Source organism: Littorina saxatilis, linkage group LG9 (assembly GCF_037325665.1).
Source record: "Littorina saxatilis isolate snail1 linkage group LG9, US_GU_Lsax_2.0, whole genome shotgun sequence".
In the NCBI taxonomy this organism is placed as follows: domain Eukaryota; kingdom Metazoa; phylum Mollusca; class Gastropoda; order Littorinimorpha; family Littorinidae; genus Littorina; species Littorina saxatilis.
This window is the reverse complement of record NC_090253.1, coordinates 23,019,817-23,047,316: the sequence shown is the minus strand read 5'-3', so window position 1 is coordinate 23,047,316 and position 27,500 is coordinate 23,019,817. Positions and strand designations below refer to the sequence as shown.

The window sequence follows — 27,500 nt, the reverse complement described above, 5'->3', positions numbered from 1 at the left end:
TACCATTATCCATGATTTCTAATGCCAGCTCATTTATAAATAGAGCGAATAAAATTGGACTGCACACGTCTCCTTGCTTCACACCTTTTGTACAGTTAATGAAATCTGTTAGTTGAGCACCACATCGTATTTTAGCCTTAACCACTGCATACATACTTTTAATACATCTATACAACTTTCCCTTTATACCATTTTTAATCAAAATTGGCCAGAGCAGTCTGCGTGAGATACTATCAAAACATTTCTCAAAATCAATGAAAGCTACATAAAGTTTGCGATTTTTAGAAAATTGTTTCTGTACAGCAGCAAGCAGAGTGAAGATGTGGTCAACAGTAGAATAATTTTGTTTGAAACCAGCCTGACATTCACCTGTAATATTATGTAATTCAGTCCACTCTTTAAGTCTATTATTAACAACAGTACCATACAATTTACTACATATATCACACAATGAAATTTCCCTATAGTTGTTAGTATCATTTATATCTCCTTTCTTAAATAACGGTACAATAACTGAATCGTACCAGTTCTGTGGATAGATTCCCTCATCAAACAAAGCGTTAAACAGTTTCACTAAAAACAACACCACATCTTCGCTAGCTGCTTTAAAAAATTCCCCAATTAAACCATCAGGTCCTGCAGCTTTGCCCGATTTCAGTTTTCTGATAGCAATCAACACTTCTTCTTTGGTAATGGGTCTATCCAGCATTTCTTCATATTCATTATTCACGTCATTAACATCAGCATGCTCATCATCTTCAATCTCATCTTTTTCTAAAATGCTATGAAAGTGCTGGTACCAATCATCAACAGAAATATTATTTTGCTGCTGGACCTTTTTACAAGAAACATTTTTAATTTTCCTCCAAAATTCTCTCTGATCACTTACAGCACCTACAAGTTCTGTATACAAACTGTCATTGTACTGTTTCTTTTTTTCTATGCACTAAGTTTTTATATTCACGCCTGGCTTTACAATACTCATCCCTATCCTCATCTTCTAATGAATTCCTACATTTTCTCAGCAACTTTCGGACACGTCTTCTTTCAAGCACACATTCACGATCAAACCATTTGGATTTACGTGGTTCATCTGACAAGATAATAGTTTTCTTCATACAAATTGCACAATCTTTAACTGAATTTATAAACAAAGTCAAAGCATCATTTACATTAATATCAATCATTTCGCTTGCCAGTCGTAACTGTTGCCGAAACACATCAGAATTAATTGCATCTTTGTACTGATGTTCATGATCAGAGTTCCAAACAAATTTTTGCAAAACTTCTTTTTTCTTAACCTTTGTAGCATGTGAATAAAGGTTGTTTTGTTGAGTGATAGTTAATTCAAGTGGCATGTGTTGTGAATCAATATTGTCAGAGACATAAAGGCTGCAAGATTTAACAATGGAATCAAAGGGGGGTAAGAGAGAGAGAGACAGAGAGAGAGAGAGAGTGAGAGAGAGAGAGAGAGAGAGAGAGAGAGAGAGAGAATTGAATTGAACTTTATTTAACAAGGATTAAGATTTAAGGCTAAGCCTTTTCTTACAATCTGTCCTTGGGACGCATAGACACACAATTATATAATTAAAAAAAAAAAAAAAAAAAAAAAGTTAACCAACAAAGGGAGGTCGGAAAACTTCAGCACGTGATAATATATATAACGTCCCGGCGTGCTAATTCACCGTTCCCGTGTGTCTAAAACACGCGGGGACACGCGGGGACACGCAGGGACACGCGAGGACAGTTTTACTGCACGCGGGGACGGTTAAATAGCACGCGGGGACGTTATTTTATAACATTCTGACCAACAAAAAAAAAAAAAAAATATTAAGTAAAAAAAAAATTTTTTTTTTTTAGAAATACATAAAGGATAGTCAGAATGTTATTATATAACGTCCCGGCGTGCTAATTCACCGTCCCCGTGTGTCCCCGTGTGTCCCCGCGTGTCCCCGCGTGTCCCCGCGTGTCCCCGCGTGTTTTAGACCGTGTCTAAAACACGCGGGGACACGCGGGGACACGCGGGGACACGCGGGGACACGCGAGGACAGTTTTACTGCACGCGGGGACGGTTAAATAGCACGCGGGGACGTTATTTTATAACATTCTGACCAAAAAAAAAAAAAAAAAAAAAAAAAAAAAAACATTTTTTTTTTTTAGAAATACATAAAGGATAGTCAGAATGTTATTATATAACGTCCCGGCGTGCTAATTCACCGTCCCCGTGTGTCCCCGTGTGTCCCCGCGTGTCCCCGCGTGTCCCCGCGTGTCCCCGCGTGTCCCCGCGTGTCCCCGCGTGTTTTAGACACTGTCTAAAACACGCGGGGACACGCGGGGACACGCGGGGACACGCGAGGACAGTTTTACTGCACGCGGGGACGTTTAAATAGCACGCGGGGACGTTATTTTATAACATTCTGACCACACAAAAAAAAAAAAAAAAAAAAAAAAATAAGTAAAAAAAAAAAATTTTTTTTTTTTTTAGAAATACATAAAGGATAGTCAGAATGTTATTATATAACGTCCCGGCGTGCTAATTCACCGTCCCCGTGTGTCCCCGCGTGTCCCCGCGTGTCCCCGCGTGTCCCCGCGTGTCCCCGCGTGTCCCCGCGTGTCCCCGCGTGTTTTAGACAGTGTCTAAAACACGCGGGGACACGCGGGGACACGCGGGGACACGCGAGGACAGTTTTACTGCACGCGGGGACGGTTAAATAGCACGCGGGGACGTTATTTTATAACATACTGACAACAAAACAAAACAAACAAAAAAATATTAAGTAAAAAAAAAAAAAACATTTTTTTTTTTTAGAAATACATAAAGGATAGTCAGAATGTTATTATATAACGTCCCGGCGTGCTAATTCACCGTCCCCGTGTGTCCCCGTGTGTCCCCGCGTGTCCCCGCGTGTCCCCGCGTGTCCCCGCGTGTTTTAGACAGTGTCTAAAACACGCGGGGACACGCGGGGACACGCGGGGACACGCGAGGACAGTTTTACTGCACGCGGGGACGTTTAAATAGCACGCGGGGACGTTATTTTATAACATTCTGACCACAAAAAAAAAAAACACAAAAAAATATTAAGTAAAAAAAAAAATTTTTTTTTTTTAGAAATACATAAAGGATAGTCAGAATGTTATTATATAACGTCCCGGCGTGCTAATTCACCGTCCCCGTGTGTCCCCGTGTGTCCCCGCGTGTCCCCGCGTGTCCCCGCGTGTTTTAGACAGTGTCTAAAACACGCGGGGACACGCGGGGACACGCGGGGACACGCGGGGACAGTTTTACTGCACGCGGGGACGGTTAAATAGCACGCGGGGACGTTATTTTATAACATTCTGACCACACAAAAAAAAAAAAAAAAAAAAAAAATATTAAGTAAAAAAAAATTTTTTTTTTTTTTTTAGAAATACATAAAGGATAGTCAGAATGTTATTATATAACGTCCCGGCGTGCTAATTCATCGTCCCCGTGTGTCCCCGTGTGTCCCCGCGTGTCCCCGCGTGTCCCCGCGTGTCCCCGCGTGTTTTAGACAGTGTCTAAAACACGCGGGGACACGCGGGGACACGCGGGGACACGCGGGGACACGCGAGGACAGTTTTACTGCACGCGGGGACGTTTAAATAGCACGCGGGGACGTTATTTTATAACATTCTGACCAAAAAAAAAAAAAAAAAAAATATTAAGTAAAAAAAAAAAAAATTTTTTTTTTAGAAATACATAAAGGATAGTCAGAATGTTATTATAAAACGTCCCGGCGTGCTAATTCACCGTCCCCGTGTGTCCCCGTGTGTCCCCGCGTGTCCCCGCGTGTCCCCGCGTGTTTTAGACAGTGACTAAAACACGCGGGGACACGCGGGGACACGCGGGGACACGCGGGGACACGCGGGGACAGTTTTACTGCACGCGGGGACGGTTAAATAGCACGCGGGGACGTTATTTTATAACATTCTGACCAAAAAAAAAAAAAAAAAAAAAAAAAAAAAAAAAATTAAGTAAAAAAAAAAAAATTTTTTTTTTTTAGAAATACATAAAGGATAGTCAGAATGTTATTATATAACGTCCCGGCGTGCTAATTCACCGTCCCCGTGTGTCCCCGTGTGTCCCCGCGTGTCCCCGCGTGTCCCCGCGTGTCCCCGCGTGTCCCCGCGTGTTTTAGACACACCGGGGTGAAGCGCGTGAGAGCATAGAGAAAATCCCACAGACCACAATGTGGCCAAGCATGCTCAGCTAATCGCGGCCTCCAACAAGGAGAGAATATAGCAGACCCGTTCAAAGTGACATCACGAGACAGGTTGCTTAGTAATGGAGATAAAATGACAGAGAAGCTATGACATTTGGCGAAGGTGGTAGATGAAGACAATACGCACACGCATAATTAGTCAACAGTGACAGTGTTTGACAGAGTCTTCAGAATAGCAAGGAAACAGGAATCCCAAACAGATAAAGCCAGAGATGCCCGAAGAGCACCCCAGGCGATTCAGAACAAACCGGAGCCTTACATGACGGAACGTCTGACCCACAATGAGCTGAAAAGACTGAAGCGGATGAAGGCGCCTGGCCAGAACGGAATCACCAACCAAATGTTAAAACACCTGCGACAAGGAGCAAAACGACAGGGGTCCGAGACAATAATGATGCTCCAATGGTTGCGTGATTTCCTCTTCAACAGAACGTCAAGTTTGAGAATGGATGAAATAACCAGTAAGCTTGTCGGGATGAGAGAGTGTACGTGTACCTGTCCCAACTAGTTCCTAGTTTACATAAACTACACAGTCCCTAGGCATGTCACCAACACATTAAATGCGGATTGTTTTGCAATGTGCAGCGTCCCTCAACACACAGTAACTGCAGTTTATAGAATCAAGTTGATCGCTGAAGGTGTCAGAAATTAATGTTGTGGGACATGACGTCATCACATTCACTGTACGACGGGATGCACTGTGTATGCCGGGGGAAGGAGCAAAACGATTCTTTGTGGTCATTTACAGCCACAGCAGGTCAACACGCAAGACCCCAACGTGCTGGACAGAAGCTCACACCCAGCCAGTCCTGACTAAGGGGAGGTATGATCCACGAAGCCACCCGCCCATCAGTCTCCCCTGCTGTATTTTAAAGCTTCTAAATAGAAAGCCTTGTCTTCAAGGGGATTCGTTGTTATTTTGACTGCTCATCCATGCATACCTGGACAGGCTATCGGCAACATCGAAGCACTGAGGATCAACTCGCCTGTTTTCACAGGACATTCAAAATTCGTTTAAGAAAAGAAGAAAGTCAAACGGCCTTCTTCGACTCATCCAATCGTCCGATCCTGTATGGAAGGATCTAGAGGGGCTTCTCCTCAGACTTCTTCAGACTGGGGTCCGAGACAACAATTATGTTCGAGGATTGAGAAATGCTACTAAAAGGAAAAAACTATTTAGTCGACTGAGAGAAGGAAGATATGACGTAATTTGTATTCAGGAGTCTTATATTACACAGGCAGACGTAGCAACGTGGAAAAAAGAATGGGGAGGTGAATTAATCTCGACTGAAGGAACAAAACACTCCAAGGGTCAACTTATTCTTTTAAGAAAGCAGTTTTCCTTCGATTGGTCCATCGAGTGTCAGCATGAACGAATTGTATCCATAAACCTGTCTATTAATGGAAAAGAAACAACTATTTTTAATGTGTATGCTCCAAGCACTTTCAGAGAAATGAAAATATTTTTTGCTGTTCTTACTGAAGAGATCAACAAAAGTAATTCGATGATTAAAATAGTTTGCGGTGATTTTAACAGTGTTAGAGATAATAACCTTGATATCATTAGTGGAGAAAAACACCCTGCCGCACATGTCAAACTTTTCAACTCTTTTGTCGAACAGTGTGGTCTAAATGACGTCTGGCGTATTTTGAATCCCGAGACTAGGGAATATACATGGTCCAAAATAAATATTAACAAGTTTATAGCCAGACGGTTAGACTATATTTTTACAACGGAAGAGGGAATGGACACTGTGATCGAGACTAATTTAATGTCTGTCCCAACATCCGACCACAGAGGTGTACGTATTACACTAAAACTCTCTAACGGCAAGAAAGGACCGGGTTATTACAAATGTAATAATCTGCTCTTGAAAGATAAGCAATATGTGCACAAAATCAATAGTGTAATTGACACTTACCTTGATGAAAATAAGCAGGAGAACCCTGAACAAAAATGGGAATTATTAAAAATAAAAATAAACGAGGAAACGATCCGATTCAGTAAGCAACGTGCAGTTTTCAATAAAAATAAGCAGATTGACACGTACAACAAACTTGAATCTTGTGAATCCGATCTTGCTAGGGAACCTGATAACGTCACTTTACTAAGAAAACGCGAAGAACTTAAAATTCACCTTGAAATTCATGAACAAGAGCGATTGAAGAGCGCACAAACGAGATCTCGAATTAAATGGATTGAGGAGGGGGAAAAGAACACCAAGTTTTTCCTCAATCTAGAAAAAGTACGGGCAAATGCAAAACTTTTTCCGAATATTGAATTGGAGAATGGAGACAAGATACATGACCAATTTGAAATTTTAAAAACACAAAAAGAATACTATGCAAACCTCTATAGCCGTGAAATAAACATACCTGATTTGGTTGTATCTAACAGTGTTGACAACTTCCTTGGCGAGTGCGAACTTCCTAAATTAAGTGAAAACGAAATGCAACAATGTGAAGGTATAATTACCATTGAAGAAGCCTCCAATGCTCTTAGGATGATGAAAAACGGGTCTTCGCCCGGTCTGGATGGTCTGACTACTGAATTTGTTAAAATATTTTGGTGTAAACTGAAGGATGTAATTGTGCAATCCTTTAATTACTCTTTTGATCATGGTTCTTTGTCATACACCCAAAGGGCAGCAGTATTAACCTTATTGCATAAGGGAAAAGATTTGCCAAAAAACAAACTTACAAACTGGCGACCCATCTCACTGACAAACACTGACTACAAAATTTTAGCCAAGTCTCTTGCAAATCGACTGAGCAAAGTAATAAACAAAGTGGTCAATGAGGACCAGGTCGGTTATATGAAAGGAAGGCATGTCTCATCCACTATAAGAACTATAGACGATGTGATTGAATATTGCAGAATTAATAGGAAACCTGGGATTTTATTAGCCTTGGATTTTCAAAAGGCATTCGACAGTATATCCAAAAAATATATGATTTGTGCATTTCGTAAATTTGGCTTTGGAAAAGATTTTATACAGTGGGTAAATGTGTTGTTTAATGAAACCAGAAGTTGTATTGTGTACAATGGGTGGCTGTCGGAAAACTTTGATGTAAAATGTGGCATTAGACAAGGATGTCCGTTCTCACCGATGGCATTTATTATTGGTCTGGAATTTCTGGCTATACGATTTAGGCAGAGCAACGAAGTAAAAGGCCTTAATGTAACTTGTAGAAATATTTTAAAAATTCTATTATACGCCGATGATATCACTTTGTTTTTGAGAGACGCGGATGACGTTACAATGGTTCTACAGATTATAGACGTATTTTCTGAGGTGTCAGGCTTGTGCTTGAATAAGCTAAAGTCTGAAGCAATGGGAATTGGATCAAGTAAAAATATCAATTTTAATTTTGAGGTAAAATGTGTTCGGCAGATTAAAATATTAGGAGTAAACTTTAACAGCGAGAAAAGCGCATCCGAAATTGAACTAAACTGGTCAAGTAAAATTGATAAAATTAAGCAAAGCATCTTCACTTGGGAAAAAAGGAACCTGGGCATTCCTGGAAAAATTTGCATTATCAAAACTTTTCTGCTCTCGCAGTTAGTTTATTTAATGCAATCTATTTGTATCCCTGACAAAGTGCTGCAGGAAATAAACACAATATTATATCGTTTTTTGTGGAGGAAAAAAGATTGTAATAAAAAAGCATTTGAAAAAGTAAAAAGAGTTGTTTTAAATAGCAGTACCGAAAAGGGTGGTATTGATATGATAGACGTCAAAACGATGCAAAACTCCTTCTTATGTCAATGGTTAAGCAAACTCTCATCTGGCAACCTTTCATGCAAATGGACATGGATCCCAAACAAATATTTTGAAGGGTTCGGTTGTGGCTTTGCCTGCTTTACTACAGCTATTCGACCGTCTAAGTTTAAGGGAATTGGAAGAATAAAATCGATATTTTGGACAGCTGTTGCTCGAACATGGTTAGAACATAATACAATTTCTCAGAACGATTGCGTGCAAGACAACTGCTTATGGAACAATCCAAGTATAAGTTATCAAAATAACGTTCTGTATTATGAGAACTGGGCCCGGTCAGGCATTACGTATGTAGGAGACATGTTAGATAATCACGGTATCAAGTCCTATCCCGCTATCCAAGCAAGTGTTGACGCTTCACCTGGCCTCTACATGGAATATATTGTAGTTCGATCAGCAGTATCTGAATATATTAAGAAAAGCAATTATGATCCTAACCAACCTGTATTGAATAGACAAAACAATCTTCTTTTCAATAAAACGAGTATTAAAAGTGCCAGGCAATTCCGTGAATATATTGTTGAAGAAAAGTACACTACCCCGAGATCTATCAACTTCTGGCGTGATATGTTTGGCATTAATGTCGACCAGTCACATTGGAACCTGGCCAAAAATGTAACCCAAGAATCCAGATTAAGAGAGCTGCACTGGAAAATATTACACACGATTTATCCAACAAATGTTCTTCTGTATAAAATTGGAATACGAGATAGTGAGAGATGCCCCTTCTGTCCAACCGAAATAGATTACGTTGAACATTTTTTTGTTAATTGTAAGAAAATAAAAGTGCTATGGAGATACGTTGAACAAATTATTTATGAGAAATATAAAATCAGAATAGTCTTTGGAATAGAACATATTTTGTGTGGTTATATTAATGGTGCTGACTCAATAAAATGCAAATATATAAATCACTTGATTTTGATAGGAAAGATGTGCATAAGCAAATATAGATACGGAACTCCCACTGATATTATAATAATGTTTGACAAAGAGAAACAAATACGAAACGTAGAATAGTGTATCATATATACTTCTTTTCTGGCTTCCCTCACCGCCCCCTCTTTCTTTCGTTTCGCTAAAAGGAGAACGGTACCGGGGTAAAGGCGGAACTTACATTGTTACACTTAACACCACTTGTATGAAAAGAGAACTGTTACTAAGAAAACTTTAGCACGCTTACAATTTGCTTTTCCTCTTACTTATTGTGATTGTTACTATGTTAACTCCATCATGACACCGCCACAAACAACACTTAAGTCAACCCAAACACAGACATATGTAAGACAATAACCAACATTAAAGATGCAAGATTTTGTCCATTGTAGAAAACCACATACAATTGATACATTTATAAAACGCCAATGAAGAAGGACGCTCAGCTGTAGAGAGAAAGAAAGAAAGAAGAGAAAAGGAAGAAAAAAAGAAAAAAAAGAGAAAAAAAAACATAGGGTTTCATTCTTTTTATTTATTTTTCAGCTTGAAGCGGACTGCATGCAACTGAGGCACACAAAAAAAAAAAAAAAAAAAAAAAAAAAAAGAAGAAAAAAACAAAAGAAAAAAAAACAAAAAAAAAACAAAAAAAAAAACAATTACGCTCCACTCGTTGCGTGATTTGCTCTTCAACAGAACGTACGCCAAGTTAGAAAATGGACGAAATAACCAGAACTATAAGACACGTTGACAAAAGTTAAGATTACATTATTGCCCATTAAAAAAAATCAAAAACACCAATAAGCTTGCCAGGATGAGAGAGCGTACGTGTACCTGTCCCAACTAGTTCCTAGTCTACATAAACTACATCACTACCACAGTCCCAAGGCAAGTTACCAACACTTGAAATGCGGGTCGTTTTGCTGTGTGCAGCGCCCCTCAACACACAGTAACTGCAGTCACTAGAACTAAGTTGACCACTGCACGAGTCCAGACATTAACGTTGTAGGACATGACGTCATCACATTCACTATACGACGTATGCAGGGAGAAGCTAAGGAGGGATAGGGCAATAGTACTGAAACTTTCAGGACAGGAGTTCACGATGTACACGACTCAGTTTCATGCTGATTCATGTGTTTCATGCGTGCAAACAAATTAAAACAAAGAACACGCGCACACACACACACACACACACACACATACACACACACATACGCACGCACACACGCACACACACACATACACATACACACACGTACACACACCCACACATACACACACACACACATACACACACACATACGCACGCACGCACGTACACACACACACATACACACGCAGACACACACACACACATACACACACATACACATACACCCACACCCACACATACACACACATACACACACACCCACACATACACACACACACACACATTCACACACACACACACACACACACACACACACACACACACACACACACACACACACACACACACACACACACAGAGTGTCAGTAAATATCTCATGCTGTCCAGCAGCAACACTTCCACCTTCTCCCACCACTCTACGTTCACTTTGCACGGAACCGAAAGTACGCGGAGGTAACTCGAGCGAAGAACGACACTGCTTACAGTTCTTGATGTACACACCTGACGCAACACTATTGATCGAACGAATCATTTCCGCGCTGACAACTAGCTCGTCTCAGGAAAGATTTCTCCATTTAATGTTGTGTAGTGTAGTGCCCACAGAAACAGGTATGTGCACCGAGCAGCTTTTTGTCACTGCGCTGTAAATATTGTATAAACTATAATCGTTCACTGTCAGTGGGGCCACAATATCTGCTTTCAGTTCACAATGTGTGGGTTTATAAAGTTCAAGACGTAGTGACCCTAATTCATCCACTCAATGCTGTGTAGTGTAGATAACCACCGAAACAGGTATGTGCGGAGAAGCTTTCTACACTATGCTGTATTTACTGTGTAAACTAGGTGTTCACTGTTGGGCTCATTACACCCCCGGTATAGGGGTGTGTTTTGGATTCGGTCGATGTGTTTGTTTGTTTGTTTGTTTGTGTGTTTGTGTTCGCATATAGATCTCAAGAATGAACGGACCGATCGTCACCAAACTTGGTGAACAGGTTCTATACATTCCTGAGACGGTCCCTACAAAAATTGGGACCAGTCAAACACACGGTTAGGGAGTTATTGGTGGATTAAGATTCTACAAGGACTTATAGAGGGACATATTAATGGTCAAAGGGAAATAACCTTCTCAGTTGGTGGCATGTCCAGAGAGCAGCAAGTCAACCTCATCAGGCTGCGTACTGGCCACAACAGGCTCAATGCTCACATGAACCGAAAGTTCAAGCTGGCGCCATCACCAACCTGTGCCTGCGGTCAAGAGGACCAAACAGCGGAACACATCTTACAGCGATGTCCCTTACTAGATGAGGAACGAAAAGAAGTGTGGCCGTCACCAACTCCCTTGCAGACCAAACTATACGGCAGTCGACAGGAGTTGGAGAAAACGACAACATTTATCACCTGTGCTGGACTGATTGTGTAACCTCTGCGAACGCCAAGAAGAAGAGAAGAAGAAGAAGAAGAAGTGGCAGTGAGAATGGTCAGGACGGGGGTGTTTTTCTTACCTCGGAGGAATTTCTTGTTGTATCTGCTTTCAGGTCTGTGTGGGTTAATAAACTTCAAGAAATACTTACCCGAATTCAAGTGTGTGTGGATCCATTATCGACCACCGTGTGGTCACTGGGTTTGCGCGGTGAAAAGACACAGTAAGTAGGTCACGCTGTGACAAAATTAGCCTCCTCATACATAACAGCGACGACTTCACAAAAGCAGGTTGACTTGAAAATGAAACTTTGGTTCTGTGTATCTGTGGGCATGCACGGGTCACGGTATTATCATTCGGCTGGAGTGTGTCACGTCAGTTTCTACTTTCTGTTTTGGGAGTTGCTGGTGGAATTATTAGGTGTTGTTACACAGACACACAGCCAATTTTCTCCACCTAGTTTGCACTGGTAAAACAGCCTTGGATGACAGGTTTTTTTATCTCTGACTCTCTATCTCTCTTTGTGTTTGTCTCTCTCTGTCAGGCTCTCTCTCTCTTGCTGACACTTTTTACGCATTGTGCATGCGCGCGCGCGCGCGCGTGCGTGTGTGTGTGTGTGTGTGGGTGTGTGTGTGTGTGTGTGCGTGCGTGTGTGTGTGTGTGTGTGTGTGTGTGTGTATCATGAGAGAGAGAGACAGACAGACAGACAGACAGGCAGGCAGGCAGGCAGGCAGATAGACGGACAGACAGAGAGAGAAGGAGAGAAGGACGGAGAGAGAGCGTGGAAGGAAGGAATTATCTCTAATAGGTGCTCTGCTGATTCACAGATACAAATCACTTCCTTGAATTGTCCCAAAGCGTTCACAGAAGTCATCATGGCCGCAGCTTCAGCCACCAGCAGCAGTGAGCTACCAGAATGCCCTGTCTGCCATGACGGCTATCAAGAGCCAAAGATACTGCCGTGTACACACCTGGTGTGCAAACAGTGCGTCGTGTCGTGGCTGCAGAAGGCAGGGGTCCAGGGAGGCTGTCCGCTCTGCAGGGCCCGCATCCTGCCCTCCACCTCTCAATTAGGCCACTGTGACCTTAACACTTTGGTCAATGACCTGCCCACTGACCTGGCCACCATGGCTCTAGTGGACAGTCACAAAACGCTCAGCGGTCAGCACGTCTGTACGATCTGTGAGGACAACACTGCTGCCACGTCATTCTGCCTGCAGTGTGACGTCAAGCTCTGCGAAGATTGCACCAGGAAACACAAGAAGGTACCGGGAACCAGAAAACACGTCATTGAAGACTTGAACAAACTCAGTCCGCAACGATTGGCTGAGATTAACCGCGCAACATGTAACGTGCACGATGATAGGCCGGCTGAAGTCTATTGCTCCACCCACCGAGAGCTAATTTGCATGTTGTGTGCGACAACCAATCATCGCAGCTGTGCAGAGGTGAAGGCCATCACAGACGTGGCGACAGAGAAGAGAAGAGAACTGGAACAACAGGCTCAGAGACTGAGGGCTATGGAGACAGCACTGTCAGCTCAGGTCTGGGTTTAACCTTTAGAATTTAATTGTTTTTTTCCCCGTGACATTTTTGTTTAGCTAAATGTCTTTGTTTGCGGCCCTATGCTCCACAGGGAGTCTACAGGAATAAGTCAAGTAAGTCAAATGTCTTTGTGCATTTAATATAATGTGTAATTGTTTTAAACAAAAGTTTATGGATTTTTGAAGGCTGCTTTTTTCGTTTCGTTTGTATTTTTGTTTTAGTTCTGAGATTAATAGAATGTTAAAACGAGCTGTATTGTCTTCATTTGCTTCTTCTAAATCGAACATATTTTTGTTATCGTTTTCGAGTAAACTTGCATGAGGTTTTATGAGATTATGATCTTAGCGACAGCTGTTAGTGTGGTGAATGTATACTGTATCGTTGATTAATTTCATTTTCAACAACAGCACTAACACTTATCCTTCCAATTCAACAAAAAATATTCTTGCATTCTTGTTTTAAAACGACTTTTAGAGATTGCAAAGTCATTTGTGTTGTCTACTCGTTCAGATCAAAGAGGTCAAGGGCATGTTCCCCTCCATGCGAAGAAAGGCCAAGGACACGTTCGATGACCTTGAGCAGTGGGTGAAGAAGCGGCGTCAGGAGGTCAACACGCTGATACAAGCTGAGGAAGACGCCACCATGACGTCACTGGCGGAGCTGGAGAAATGGCGGGCGGCCCTAGCACTGAATACAGCTAGCGTAGGAAAGCTGGTGCAGTCAGCATCTGGAGGGGCTCTGCTGGGGATGGTGAACAGTCTGAAGTCACGCCTCAACGACCTGGAGTCACAGACCGGAACGACACGCAAGATAGAGACCGCAGCCTTGACCTTCAACTTTCAGAAACTGGATCAACTGAAGTCTGACATCGCCTCACTGGGTACGACAGTCTTTCTGCAATTGTGAAGTTATTTCCCCCCATGTTAGTCGATTAGTTACCCCGATGATCTCTTACACCATTAATTGCAGTACAACGCAAAGGTATCAGAGTCAACAGAAAACTGACTTCACAATTGTTTTGTGAAGAAGAAGAGAAACAGTAACTACCATCTAATGGTGTAATGATATATGATATATGATGGGATATATGCTTGTGTGTGTGTGTGTGTGTGTGTGTGTGTGTGTGTGTGTGTGTGTGTGTGTGTGTGTGTGTGTGTGTGTGTTGAAAGCTGTTTGGTTTGCATTACCAAAAGTTACGGGAATACTCAGACACGATTCGGATCGTTTTACATTAGTATGAGACTTGGTTTTTTGCGTGAACGTGGCATTACATGATTACAAAATAAAAATACGCAATAAAGGGCTTACACATAAAACGAACATTTTCAAGGACCGCAATCTGTTTACAGGACAGATAACAAAGCCCACCTCGACACATACAACGTTGCAGCAGCCTACACAGCCAGCACCAGTCACATCTACAGCGACAACAACAACAACAACACGACGTGCTGCAGACAAACCCAGAGGGGCGGAGCTGGCCAAAGTTCTCAGAGTTGGAGACCGGGTCAAACCGGGACCGGACTGGGATGGTCGCCTTTGGGTAAGACATCGTGTTCCTCTCCTGTATGACACACAGTTGTCAGCATCTCTGTCGCTCTGTCGTAGGTGTTAATCAAATGAAACTGATGCTATGAATGTTCAGATTCTTCTTTTATTCAGATACAACTTACTGTTGCTGTTGTGTAATATGTGGGGTAAGACAGCGTGTTCCTCTCCTGCCTGACATGTCTGTTTTTCACCGAAATTAAACTAATGTAAGAATATTGCGTTTCTGCTTCAATTCAGTTGCGACTTACTGGTAAATTCTGTTCTGTAACATATGTTATAAACTGGATTCCGAAAGAAACGTTCTACTAAAACAAATGAAGATAAACAAACGCACTGAAGGAAATTCACACCCGCAATGCTAACACAGTGATACACACTTACACACACACACACACACACACACACACACACGATAATGCCCTTCCCTCCACACACGCACATTACACACACGCACATACACACACATATACACACACACACACACATACACACACACACATACACACACACACACACAGAGTGACACACACACATACACGCGCACACACATACACACACACACCACACACACACACATACACACGCACACGCACAAACATACACACGCACACACACACACACGTACACACACACACGCACACTCACACACACACACACACTCACACACACACACAAACACACACACACACACACACCAACACACACTGACAGTGACAGACAAGCAGTGAACAGTGTGTACTGTGTGCAGGGCCTGGCAGGCACAGTGACGGCCATCCCGTCAAGACTAGCAGTAACTCTGGGCTGTGATCCAGCAGGCTGGGTGGACGTGAAGTGGGATGGTGTGGATGAAGACTTTCACTGTATGGGATATAATGGCCAGTATGAGCTGGACCTGCTGTGACCGGCCTTCGTCACCCGCCACCGCTCCCGGCACGATGCAACACAGTGTGTTGTGCAAGACGAACCATAGCATACAGCTACAAACAATGCTATTGATGTAAATATTTATTATCAACAGTTCATAATTGTTCGAATAAGATAATCCCCTGAATAATTCAAATTATTTGTTGGGAATTCCTGGGGCATTGTGAAATGTCGTGAAATGAAAAAAGAAAACCCGAAGTAAAGCTGAACCAATCCTAACGTTCTACTACCACAAAACGTCCCTAAACATCACACAACTTGATGGTAAGAAAGGTCACTGTTGTACAAGGAAAGGACATGTGCTTTAGTAACGCAAAAATATCAGTACAACATGAATTGTTCCAAACGGTCAATTTGCTGATCAAATGAAATTATATTGTAGAAATCGTGATTTTTAAACTCTCTTGCACGATTCACTATTGATTGATTTGACTGTAGGGGCATCAACCACGAATCATTGTCTCCCTTTATCTGTGTGTCTGCCTCCTGATGTACGTCATGTTCTCTGTCAGTTTACAAGGCAGGGCTCCCCAAACTGTGCCTCCCTGCGTTCCATACCACAGAGATATAGACTCTGTATCTGTGTCTATATCTCTGCGTTCTTTACGCACAAGAAGCCAAAAATACGCACTAGACATTCTTGGAGGGGTCCCACGACTCACTCAGACTTAACAGGGCGGGTCCTAGGTGGCACTCTACATAGTTACGTAGTATTCATTATCATGCGTGCCATCAGTACTGTTTTCAACCCTACACATTAAAGTTGTTTTTGCGATTGTGGGAAACAATGCGACGTAAAGTTTTGTTCATGCTGCTTTGACCTGGTTTGTTTCAGCCACTGATGTCATCTGATTTTGTTTTACTTTGTCTTAACGTTTATAAATATAATCATCCTAACAGCCTGTTAAACGGTGAGTGTTCTTTTGAAAGATGTACAGTTGTACATTTTCTGGTATACAATTACACTGTTTTTTCCAAATTGTGGGGGGAAAAAGCATCTCAACAATTCTGATTTTGCTTGTCAGCTTGTCGTGTTTTTGCTTCTCGTTGCTGTTGTTTTGTGGGTTTTTACATCAAATTTTGACGTAAAGCAAAAAATATAGTAAAATTTGACCAACTACTTTTCCAAAGTGTCCTAATAGTTCTGAAATGTCCTTGAATTTTGCCTTGCTCTACGTGTGTGTGTGTGTGTGTGTGTGTGTGTGTGTGTGTGTGTGTGTGTGTGTGTGTGTGTGTGTGTGTGTGTGTGTGTGTGTGTGTGTGTACGCGTGACATAACTTTTCAAAGTGTCATAATTCAGCAGATCATTTAAAGAAAAATAAGCTCGGATGTTAGCTCCCCATACTCCTTTGCGAAAATAAAACACTACCGTGTTTTAGCCTAGCAATAAGGCCCAGTGAGAAGCATGGCTGTCTGCAATCTGTACAGTCCACACAGCAACATGATTCAGCAGCAGCACACCGTACCGCCAGGCGGTGAGGACTGGATACAGTTGGCAACCAGAACACTCCCCCTCCCCCTCATAGAACATAATTACTCCACATACGCAGGCATGAACTGTCACGGGCAAAGGAGCAGTGCATGTCTTTGCCAGAACCTATCAAGCTTCAAGCACAAAGAGAAAAGGAGCTCCAAACAGAGTACACCGATTCCCGGAGAGCAGTGCTTGTCTTTACCAGAACCTATCAAGCTTTAAGCACAAAGAGAAAAGGAGCTCCAAACAGAGTACACCGATTCCCGGAGAGCAGTGCATGTCTTTGCCAGAACCTATCAAGCTTTAAGCACAAAGAGAAAAGGAGCTCCAAACAAAGTACACAGATTCCCGGAGAGCAGTGCATGTCTTTGTCAGAACCTATCAATCTTCAAGCACAAAGAGAAAAGGAGCTCCAAACAGAGTACACAGATTCCCGGAGAGCAGTGCTTGTCTTTGTCAGAACCTATCAAGCTTCAAGCACAAAGAGAAAAGGAGCTCCAAACAGAGTACACAGATTCCCGGAGAGCAGTGCATGTCTTTGTCAGAACCTATCAAGCTTCAAGCACAAAGAGAAAAGGAGCTCCAAACAGAGTACACAGATTCCCGGAGAGCAGTGCATGTCTTTGTCAGAACCTATCAAGCTTCAAGCACAAAGAGAAAAGGAGCTCCAAACAGAGTACACAGATTCCCGGAGAGCAGTGCATGTCTTTGCCAGAACCTATCAAGCTTCAAGCACAAAGAGAAAAGGAGCTCCAAACAGAGTACACCGATTCCCGGAGAGCAGTGCTTGTCTTTACCAGAACCTATCAAGCTTTAAGCACAAAGAGAAAAGGAGCTCCAAACAGAGTACACAGATTCCCGGAGAGCAACCGAGGAGATTCAGAACTCCAGACTGAGGCAGATCTGGAGTCTTGCATGACGGAACGTCTCATCGACCACTGATGAGTTGACTGGTTCTCTGAAAAGACTGAAGCGTCAGACTATGCCTAGCCCTAACGGAATCACAAACGAAATGTTAATACACCTGGAATAGGGAACACAACGATTCCTTGTGGTCATTTAAACACCAACTGCTGGTCAACAGGCATGATTCCAACGTGCTGGACAGAAGCTCACACCCAGCCAGTCCTGACAAAGGAGAAGGACAGGTGAGATCCACGAAGCCACCTGTCCACCAGTCTCCTCGGCTGTGTTGGAAAGCTTAAGGACAGATTTGAGGTATCTTGAGTCCAAGTCTGTGCTCACCATCACCCAGACAGTCCAGGCTATCTGCGACATTGAAGCACTGAAGAACAGCGCAGCTATCTCACACTAGACATTGAAAATTCCTTTTCTCTTTCTCTCTCTCTCTCACACACACACACACACACACACACACACACACACACACACAATCACACCCACGTACACGCACGCACACGCACGCACCCGCACACACACACACACACACACACGCACACACACACACACACCGGCACATACACACACAGAGGGTCAGTAATTACCACATGCAGCAAAGCAGCAACCCTTCCACCTTCTCCCGTCGCTCTACTTTCACTTTGTACCGAACCGAAAGTACGCGGAGGTAACTCCAGCAAATTAAAACACTACTTACCGTTCTTGATGTACACCCCTGACACATCGCTTCTGATTCATTTCCGCGTTCACAACATATCCCAGGAAAGATTTCTCCATTCAATTTTGTGCAGTGTAGAAACCCACAGAAACAGGTAAGCTGTTTACACTGCGCTGTTGTTACTGTATTAACTAGTTGTTCACTGCAGAGTGCATAATACCTGCTTTCAGGTTGATGCGTGGGTAACATTAAAACAAATCAATGTCCAACCTTCAACGAAGCTGTTACAAGGCACAGTCGAACCTGGCCTTGCAAACACGTATCGGTAACAGCCACATGCACCTTACACGCACCCCAACGACTCACTAATGATTGTGATTCTTTGTATAGGCTTTAATTCACATGTTCACAGCGACCACCTCTCTACAACGACACATTTTGGTTGGTCCCTTCGGTTGTCGTTATAGACAGGTTCGACTGTACCAAACTTTGCAGACAGTGAAAACCGCGGAGGTGTGGTGAAACTAAAGACAAAATGGACTTTCGACTGAGAGTTGATTTGGGACTCTGTTTTTCAATTTGTCAGTGCGTGCTTGGGACATTCATTCAGTGTCAGTGTGTGCCATTGGATTTATGCAGTAAAGAGACACTGAATGTAGGTCACGTTGTGATTATATTAGCTTACTCCTGCATACGAGCGACACTAGAAGTAGGTTGCCTTGAGAAATCAAGAATGAAACTTGGGCTCTGCATGTCGGTGTGTATTTTGTATTCTTCGGCTGGGGTGTGTCAAGTCAGTATCTGCTTTCGGTTTTGGGTCACAACACACACTTGTGGACTTTATAAGCCCAGCTAGGTGTCATTCTGCACACGGCCTATGTTTCTGATTAGCTACTCACTCGTTGCTTAGAAATCCTTGAGTGAATGGATGTTTTTACATTTAGTCAAGTTTTGTTTGTTGTTGTTGTTGTTTCTTTGAGAGAGAGAGAGAGAGAGAGAGAGAGAGAGAGAGAGAGAGAGAGAGAGAGAGAGAGAGAGAGAGAGAGAGAGAGAGAGAGAGAGAGACTCAGACTCAGACTCAGAACTTTATTACAAAAGGATAAAGGTTTTAGGCAAAGCCTATTCTTCCAACCTGTCCTTTATACAACACATAAAGACAGACGAACATAACAAATAAAAATTCAATCATATAAGATATAGAAATACATTGTATGTATTGCAATACTATGTGCAGTTACGGAATTATATAAGGAGAACTCAAAAATTACAAAATTACATTGACATAGTTAAGCCTTTCATTTTGAGAATTAAGTTGCTCAGATTAGCTACACATCCGTTAACACTAGTACAAAATGTTCAACAAAATAACAATCGAACAAGACACACACACCGAGATTTTCCATTTCATATAAATCTGCTGGAACGCAACTGTAAATTGCAAGTCACATTATTTCCAAGCGCAGTCGTAGCATGCTGTCAAACAAGAACAGATCAATCTCAAAAGAAAAAGAGAGAATGAGAGAGAGAGAGAGAGAGAGAGAGAGAGAGAGAGAGAGAGAGAGAGAGAGAGAGAGAGAGAGAGAGAGAGAGAGAGAGAGAGAGAGAGAGAGAGAGAGAGAGAGAGAGAGAGCATGCATATGCAATTCACTCCCTTTCACTTTGTTTCGTTCTTCTGCCTGTTGGTTAAAATAAGAGACACTGACTCCTGGGGACAAACAATTCTCTCTGTATCTCTCTGTCTGTCCGTTTTTCTCTTGCTCTGTTTCTGCTGCCCCATCCCCATCCCCAGCACCACCAACCCCAGCCACCCACACCCACACCTCGTCCCTCCCGCAGTGCAATGTTTTGATTGTTTTGATGTTGTTGCTCACATGAAACTATCGCTACTACCAACGTACATTTTTGGGCAGTGATATTTTATGAAATCAAAATCTTTTGCGGGTTCTTTTTCATTTGAGATTGATCTGTTCTTGTTTGACAGCATGCTACGACTGCGCTTGGAAATAATGTGACTTGCAATTTACAGTTGCGTTCCAGCAGATTTATATGAAATGGAAAATCTCGGTGTGTGTGTGTGTGTGTGTGTGTGTGTGTGTGTGTGTGTGTGTGTGTGTGTGTGTGTGTGTGTGTGTGTGTGTGTGTGTTCACAGAAGTCAACATGGCCGCCGCTTCAGCCATCACCAGCGTTGAGCTACCAGAATGCCCTGTCTGCCATGACGGCTATCAAGAGCCGAAGATACTGCCGTGTACACACCTGGTCTGCAAAAAGTGCGTCGTGTCGTGGCTGCACAAGGCAGGGGTCAAGGGAGGCTGTCCGCTCTGCAGGGCCCCCATCCTCCCCTCCACCTCCCAAGGACAGCGTGACCTTGACACTTTGGTCAATGACCTGCCCACTGACCTGGCCACCATGGCTCTAGTGGACAGTCACAAAACGCTCAGCGGTCAGCACGTCTGTATGATCTGTGAGGACAACACTGCTGCCACGTCATTCTGCCTGCAGTGTGACATTAAGATCTGCACATATTGCGTCAAGACTCATAAGAAGGTACCGGGAACCAGGAAACACGTCATTGAAGACTTGAACAAACTCAGTCCTCAACGATTGGCTGAGATTAACCGCGCAACATGTAACGTGCACGATGATAGGCCAGCTGAAGTATATTGCTCCACCCACCGAGAGCTAATTTGCATGTTGTGTGCGACAACCAATCATCGTAGCTGTGCAGAAGTGAAGACCATCACAGACGTGGCGACAGAGAAGAGAAGAGAATTGGAACAACAGGCACAGAGACTGCGGGCTATGGAGACAGCACTGGCAGCACAGGTTCGGAGCTTTAGACTTGATTGGTTTCTTCCGTGACATTTTTGTTTAGCCCGATTTCTTTGTGCATATAATATGTGATTATTTTAAACAAAAGGTAATGCTCGTTTAAAGGCTCTTTCTTCGGTTTGTTTTGTATTTCTAATTCTGTTTTAGTTATAAGTTAAAGGAATGTAAAGATGAGCTGTATAATGACTTCCTTTGCTTCACCTTAAGCACAACTATTCTTTTCATCGTTTTCGAGTTAACTAATATGATCTTAGCGACAGCTGTTTGTGTGGTGAATGTATACTGCATCGTTGATTCATTTCATTTTCGACAAGGGCACTAACATTTATCATCAAACCTAAAGGCACTCTAGATATGTGCAGGATTCATGTTTTAAAACTACTTTTAAAGATACAAAAGTAATTCGATTTCATGTGCGTTCAGATCAAAGAAGTCAAGGACATGTTTCCCTCCATGCGAAGAAAGGTCAAGGACACGTTCAATGACCTTGAGCAGTGGGTGGAGAAGCGACGTCAGGAGGTCAACACGCTTATACAGGCTGAGGAAGACGCCACCATGACGTCACTGGCGGAGCTGGAGAAATGGCGGGCGGCCCTAGCACTGAACACAGCCAGCGTAGGAAAGCTGGTGCAGTCAGCGTCTGGAGGGGCTCTGCTGGGGATGGTGAACAGTCTGACGACACGCCTCAACGACCTGGAATCACAGACCGGAACGACACGCAAGATAGAGGCCGCAGATTTGACCTTCAACTTGCAGAAACTAGATCAACTGAAGGCTGACATCGCCTCTCTTGGTACGGCAGACTTTCTGCAAACATTTAAGTCATTTCCTTTTCTTTGTAGCCAATAATAAGCCACGAATTCTCCTTTTTCACGATCAGTTGTAATACAACGCAAAGTACTGAGTCAACAGAACAGAAGTGATTTTACGGCGTTATTGTGAAGAACAGCTACTGTCATATTGTAGTTTAATGGTGGGGTATGTTTTGCCTGTTTAAAGCCGTTTGGTATGCAGTACAACAATTGACGAGAAAAGTTAATCGTACTCCTGTCGTAAAAGTGCTTATAACCGATGCGAAGATCTACAAGATGGCCTTCTCTTCTTTTTTTCTTTTTTTAAAAGGGCAACCTATTTTGTAATGAGAACTTTACATTAGATAATTACAGGATATAAATAAGCAATAATACACATAAAATGAAACTTTTTTAAGGACTGAAATCTGTTTATAGGACAAATCACAAAGCCCACCACGACACCGAAAACAGTACAGCAGCCTACACAGCCAGCACCAGCCACATCTACAGCGACAACAGCGACAACACGACGGACTGCAGACAAACCCAGAGGGGCGGAGCTGGCCAAAGTTCTCAGAGTTGGGGACCGAGTCAAACCGGAACCAGAATTGGTTGCTTTGGGCTTTCTGGTAAGACATCGTGTTCCTCTCCTGTCTGACACACAGTTGTCACAATCTCTGTAGCTCGGTCGCAAGTGTAACTGAAATGAAACTAATGTTATGAACATTCAATTTCTGCTTGAGCATCAGGTGTTGCGGGCTGTTCTGTAACGTGTGTTATGATCTTGGTTTCAAAAGAAAATTATAATTATAAAAACACACACGCAAAACCGCACGCAAGCAATTCCGCACCGAAGCAGATTCACAACAGAACACACACATACACACACACACACACACACACACACACACACACACACACACACACACACACATATGCACACACACACACACACAAACGCACGCACACACATAATCCGACACACACACACACAAACGCACGCACACACACATACACACACTCTCTTTCTCACACACCACACACAGTCACACAAACACACACACTCCCCCCACACACACACACACGCACGCACGCACACACACAAACACATACACACACACTCTCTCTCTCTCACACACACACACACACTCACACACACACACACATACACACAGCCTCACACACACACACACACACACACACACACACACACACACACACACACACACGCAAACACTCACACACACACAAACACTCACACACACTCAGTGACGGTGACAGACAATCAGTGAACGGTGTGTACTGTGTGCAGTTCCGGACAGGCACAGTGACGGCCTTCCCGTCAACAATGGGCTTTTTCGATCCAGCAAGCATGGTGGACGTGAAGTGGGATGATGGACGTGAAAGCTTTCACTATATGGGATATATTGACATGTATGACCTGGACCTGCTGTGACCGGCCTTCGTCACCCTCCACCGCTCCCCGCACAATTCAACGTGTTGTGCAAGACGAACCAAAACATACAGCTACAAACAATGCTATTGATGTACATATTTATTATCACCAGTTCATAATTGTTCGAATGAGAAAACCCCTGAATAATTCAAATTATTTTTTTGAATCCCTGGGGCATTGATATTAAAACAATCGGCATAGAGGTGTCGAGAAATGAAAGAGGAAAATCCGAAGTAAAGCTCAACCAACTCTTACGTACTACTACCACAAAACGTCACTATGCATCACACAACTTGATGGTAAGAAAGGTCACTTTTGTACAAGGAAAGGACATGGACAAATATCAGCACGACATGAATTGTTTCAAACGCTCAATTTGCTGATCAAATGAAATTATATTGTAGAAATCGTAATTTTTAGAACTCTCATGAACGATTCACTATTGATGAATTTTACTGCAGGAGCAACAACCACGAATAATTCTTTCCCTTTATCTGTGTGTCTGCCATCTGATGTACGTCATGTTCTCTGCCAGTTTACCAAGCAGGGCTCCCCAAACGGTGCCTCCCTGCTTTCTAAACGCTTAAGAAGCCCAAAACACGTACTAGAAATTCATAGAGGGGGTCCCACAACTCACTAAAACTTAACAGGGCGGGTCCTAGGTGGCACTCTACATACGTAGTATAGAATACACTATCATGCAAGCCATCAGTACTGTTTTTAACCCTACAAATTAAAGTTGTTTAAGCGTTCGTGGGGAACAATGCGAAGTAAAGTTTTGTTAATGCTGTTTTGACCTGATTTGTTTCAGCCACTGATGTCATCTGATTTCGTTTTACTTTGTCTTAACTTTTATAAAAAATATCATTTTGATAGTAACGCCTGATTAACGCTAAATGTTTTTTGAAAGATGTTTGTTTGTTTATTTGCTTAACGCCCAGCCGACCACGAAGGGCCATATCAGGGCGGTGCTGCTTTGACATATAACGTGCGCCACACACAAGACAGAAGTCGCAGCACAGGCTTCGTGTCTCACCCAGTCACATTATTCTGACACCGGACCAACCTGTCCTAGCACTAACCCCATAATGCCAGACGCCTGGCGGAGCAGCCACTAGATTGCCAATTTTAAAGTCTTAGGTATGACCCGGCCGGGGTTCGAACCCACGACCTCCCGATCTCGGGGCGGACCCTCCACCACGAAATGAGTCGCATGTCATCTCGCGCGGTTCTGCGCTAGGCTTAGTATAAGTCCGGGGAGTGTCTGGTAACAGTGTGAGGGTGCCTTTAGTCACAGGCTTATAACTCAAACAGTTTTTGCTCTTTTCTAAAACGGTTTTCACCACTGGATAGAGCATAAGAACCTCTTTAGGACAATGTAAAAATATGAAAATTATGCAAAGGTGACATGCGACTCATTCCGTGGTGGAGGGTCACGTTTTTGAAAGATGTACAGTTGTAAATTGTTTGTTGAACAATTATACAGTTTTCCCCAAATAGTGGTGGGAAAAAGCATCACAACAATTCTGATTTTGCTTGTTAGCTTGTCATGCTTTTGCTTCTAGTTGCTGTTGTTGTGGGCTGTTTTTAGTTATTTTGTGCTTTTTGTACATCACATTTTGACGTAAAGCAAAATGAGTAAAATGTGACCGTCTACTTTTCCAAAGTGTCTTGATCGTTCTGAAATGTTCTTAAATGTGTGCATTGCTGTATGCGCGCGCGCGCGCGCGCGCGCGTGTGTGTGTGTGTATGTGTGTGTGTGTGTGTGTGCGCGTGCGCGCGCGCGCGCGTGAGTGTGTGAGTGTGTGTGTGAGATAAACCTGGATGTTAGCAAGAGCGCTGTACTTCAAAGAGACGCTTGACAGACTGCACACAGAGCTGAGTGAAGCACAGCGTCTATTGACCCCAATCCAAAAGTGACCTCACAACAGATAGATCAAAGTGAGACAAAACAAACTTTTTTCTCTCGTCGTCCGCAAAGCATTGACGATGGGGAAACGCTGTGTCTGTTCCGCTATACACTTCAGTACCAACTATCCTAATTAGCAAACGAAGTACAATATGATATTCGTTATTACTTTTCAAGACAGGAAGCAGACTACGTGTACGACGGGGCCCTTTCCAAATGAAAACAGATCCAATCACGCATCACACACCTATATTTATTTGGTGAAAAGGCGATGGTGTTTTTGGAATGGTTCCGTCGTCGGGAGACATCTACAGTCTGATGTGTGTAACCGAGTGCCGAAACACTACGATCACCTCGGGAAGCGAAGTGCAATTAAACAGGATTGAAAATGTTAGGGCTAATTTCTTAGCCCTATAAAAACTGTTATGCAAACCCGAAGGTTTCCATGAACATACAGACAATCGGAAACAACCAGACCCCATCACAAACAGAATTCCACAATACACCGGTGTTGACTTAAAGGCCAACAACTCGGGTGCAGAGTCTGCTGTGAAAGGAGCGGTAGCCTCCCCTGTCACATGTGGAAGAAATGTCTTTGTCACACAACAAAGTCCGAATAGCGGGTACTGTGCTCACCAATACTCACACGGGCTATCGGCGACATCCAAGCACCAAGGATCAGCTCGCCTATCTGACACAAGACATTGAAAATGCCTTTCAAGAAAGAAGAAAGTCATGGATGTCTACTTTGATTTATAGGAGGCCTTCGACCCTGTATGAAAGGAGAAGCTTCTCCTCAGACTTCTCCAGACAAGGGTCCGAGACAAGATAGTCCACTGGTTGCGTAATTTCCTCTTCAGTAGAACGGAGTAAGAGTAGACGGGGAAAAAAGGAACGTTGTGGGGATGGGAGAGTGTACACCTCCACGAGGCATCAATTCGTGACCCTCCCCTCCCCTCCGCCTCTGTTTCTAGTAAACATAAAGAACATAAACCCCAAAGACATGTTCCAAACACTTTGCCTGCGGAACATTTGAGGATATTTATTTATGCATAATATTTTTTTGAACGCCTATCGAACAGTTACAAGAGAATGATTCGGAATTGTACATGTACTGTTAAGAAACTCAAGGTTTTTTCAGTCTGTGGCTGTAATAAAAACATGCAACACACACACACACACACACACACACACACACACACACACACACACACACACACACACACACACACACAATCAATCAATCAATCAATCAATATCAATATGAGGCTTATATCGCGCGTATTCCGTGGGTACAGTTCTAAGCGCAGGGATTTTTTTATTTTTTATTTTTTATTTTTTTATGACATTTATATCGCGCACATATTCAGGGCGCAGGGATTTATTTATGCCGTGTGAGATGGATTTTTTTTTTACACAAAACATCACGCATTCACATCGGCCAGCAGATCGCAGCCATTTCGGCGCATATCCTACTTTTCACGACCTATTATTCCAAGTCACACGGGTATTTTGGTGGAAATTTTTTATCTATGCCTATACAATTTTGCCAGGAAAGACCCTTTTGTCAATCGTGGGATCTTTAATGTGCACACCCCAATGTAGTGTACACGAAGGGACCTCGGTTTTTCGTCTCATCCGAAAGACTAGCACTTGAACCCACCACCTAGGTTAGGAAAGGGGGGAGAAAATTGCTAACGCCCTGACCCAGGGTCGAACTCGCAACCTCTCGCTTCCGAGCGCAAGTGCGTTACAACTCGGCCACCCCGTCCACACACACACACACACACACACACACACGCACACACACACACACACACACACACACACATAAACACACACACACACAAACACACACACACAAACACACACACAACACACACACACAACACACACACACACACTGAAA

General features: G+C 43.0%; 2 protein-coding genes across 5 annotated transcripts in view; both read left to right on the top strand.

Moving 5' to 3' along the window:
• Positions 1–22,930, top strand: part of LOC138975636 (transcription intermediary factor 1-beta-like) — a 122,464-nt gene extending 99,534 nt beyond the window's left edge. The window contains exons 1-4 of one of the 2 annotated variants that reach the window (XM_070348370.1): positions 18,644–18,756; positions 20,753–21,426; positions 21,856–22,225; positions 22,662–22,930. In XM_070348370.1, the coding sequence (XP_070204471.1) occupies positions 20,761–21,426; positions 21,856–22,225; positions 22,662–22,909 (1,284 nt within the window). In that variant the 5' untranslated portion in view covers positions 18,644–18,756; positions 20,753–20,760 and the 3' untranslated portion in view covers positions 22,910–22,930. Of the gene's footprint in view, positions 1–18,643; positions 18,757–20,752; positions 21,427–21,855; positions 22,226–22,661 lie in introns of those variants that run through there. The other variant, XM_070348371.1, reaches the window with a different exon arrangement.
• Positions 10,937–16,675, top strand: LOC138975628 (transcription intermediary factor 1-beta-like). Of its 3 annotated transcripts, none has more exons than XM_070348362.1 (5): positions 10,937–11,755; positions 12,391–13,076; positions 13,588–13,957; positions 14,408–14,620; positions 15,377–16,675. In XM_070348362.1, the coding sequence occupies exons 1-5, from the start codon at positions 11,587–11,589 to the stop codon at positions 15,433–15,435; spliced, it is 1,497 nt and encodes a 498-aa protein (XP_070204463.1). In that variant the 5' UTR covers positions 10,937–11,586; the 3' UTR covers positions 15,436–16,675. The 3 variants fall into 3 exon arrangements, with proteins under 3 accessions (XP_070204463.1, XP_070204462.1, XP_070204464.1); XM_070348361.1 differs by having other exon boundaries at positions 10,958–11,755; positions 14,427–14,620; XM_070348363.1 differs by lacking the exon at positions 10,937–11,755 and having other exon boundaries at positions 12,222–13,076; positions 14,427–14,620.
• Positions 22,931–27,500: the final 4,570 nt, after the last annotated feature.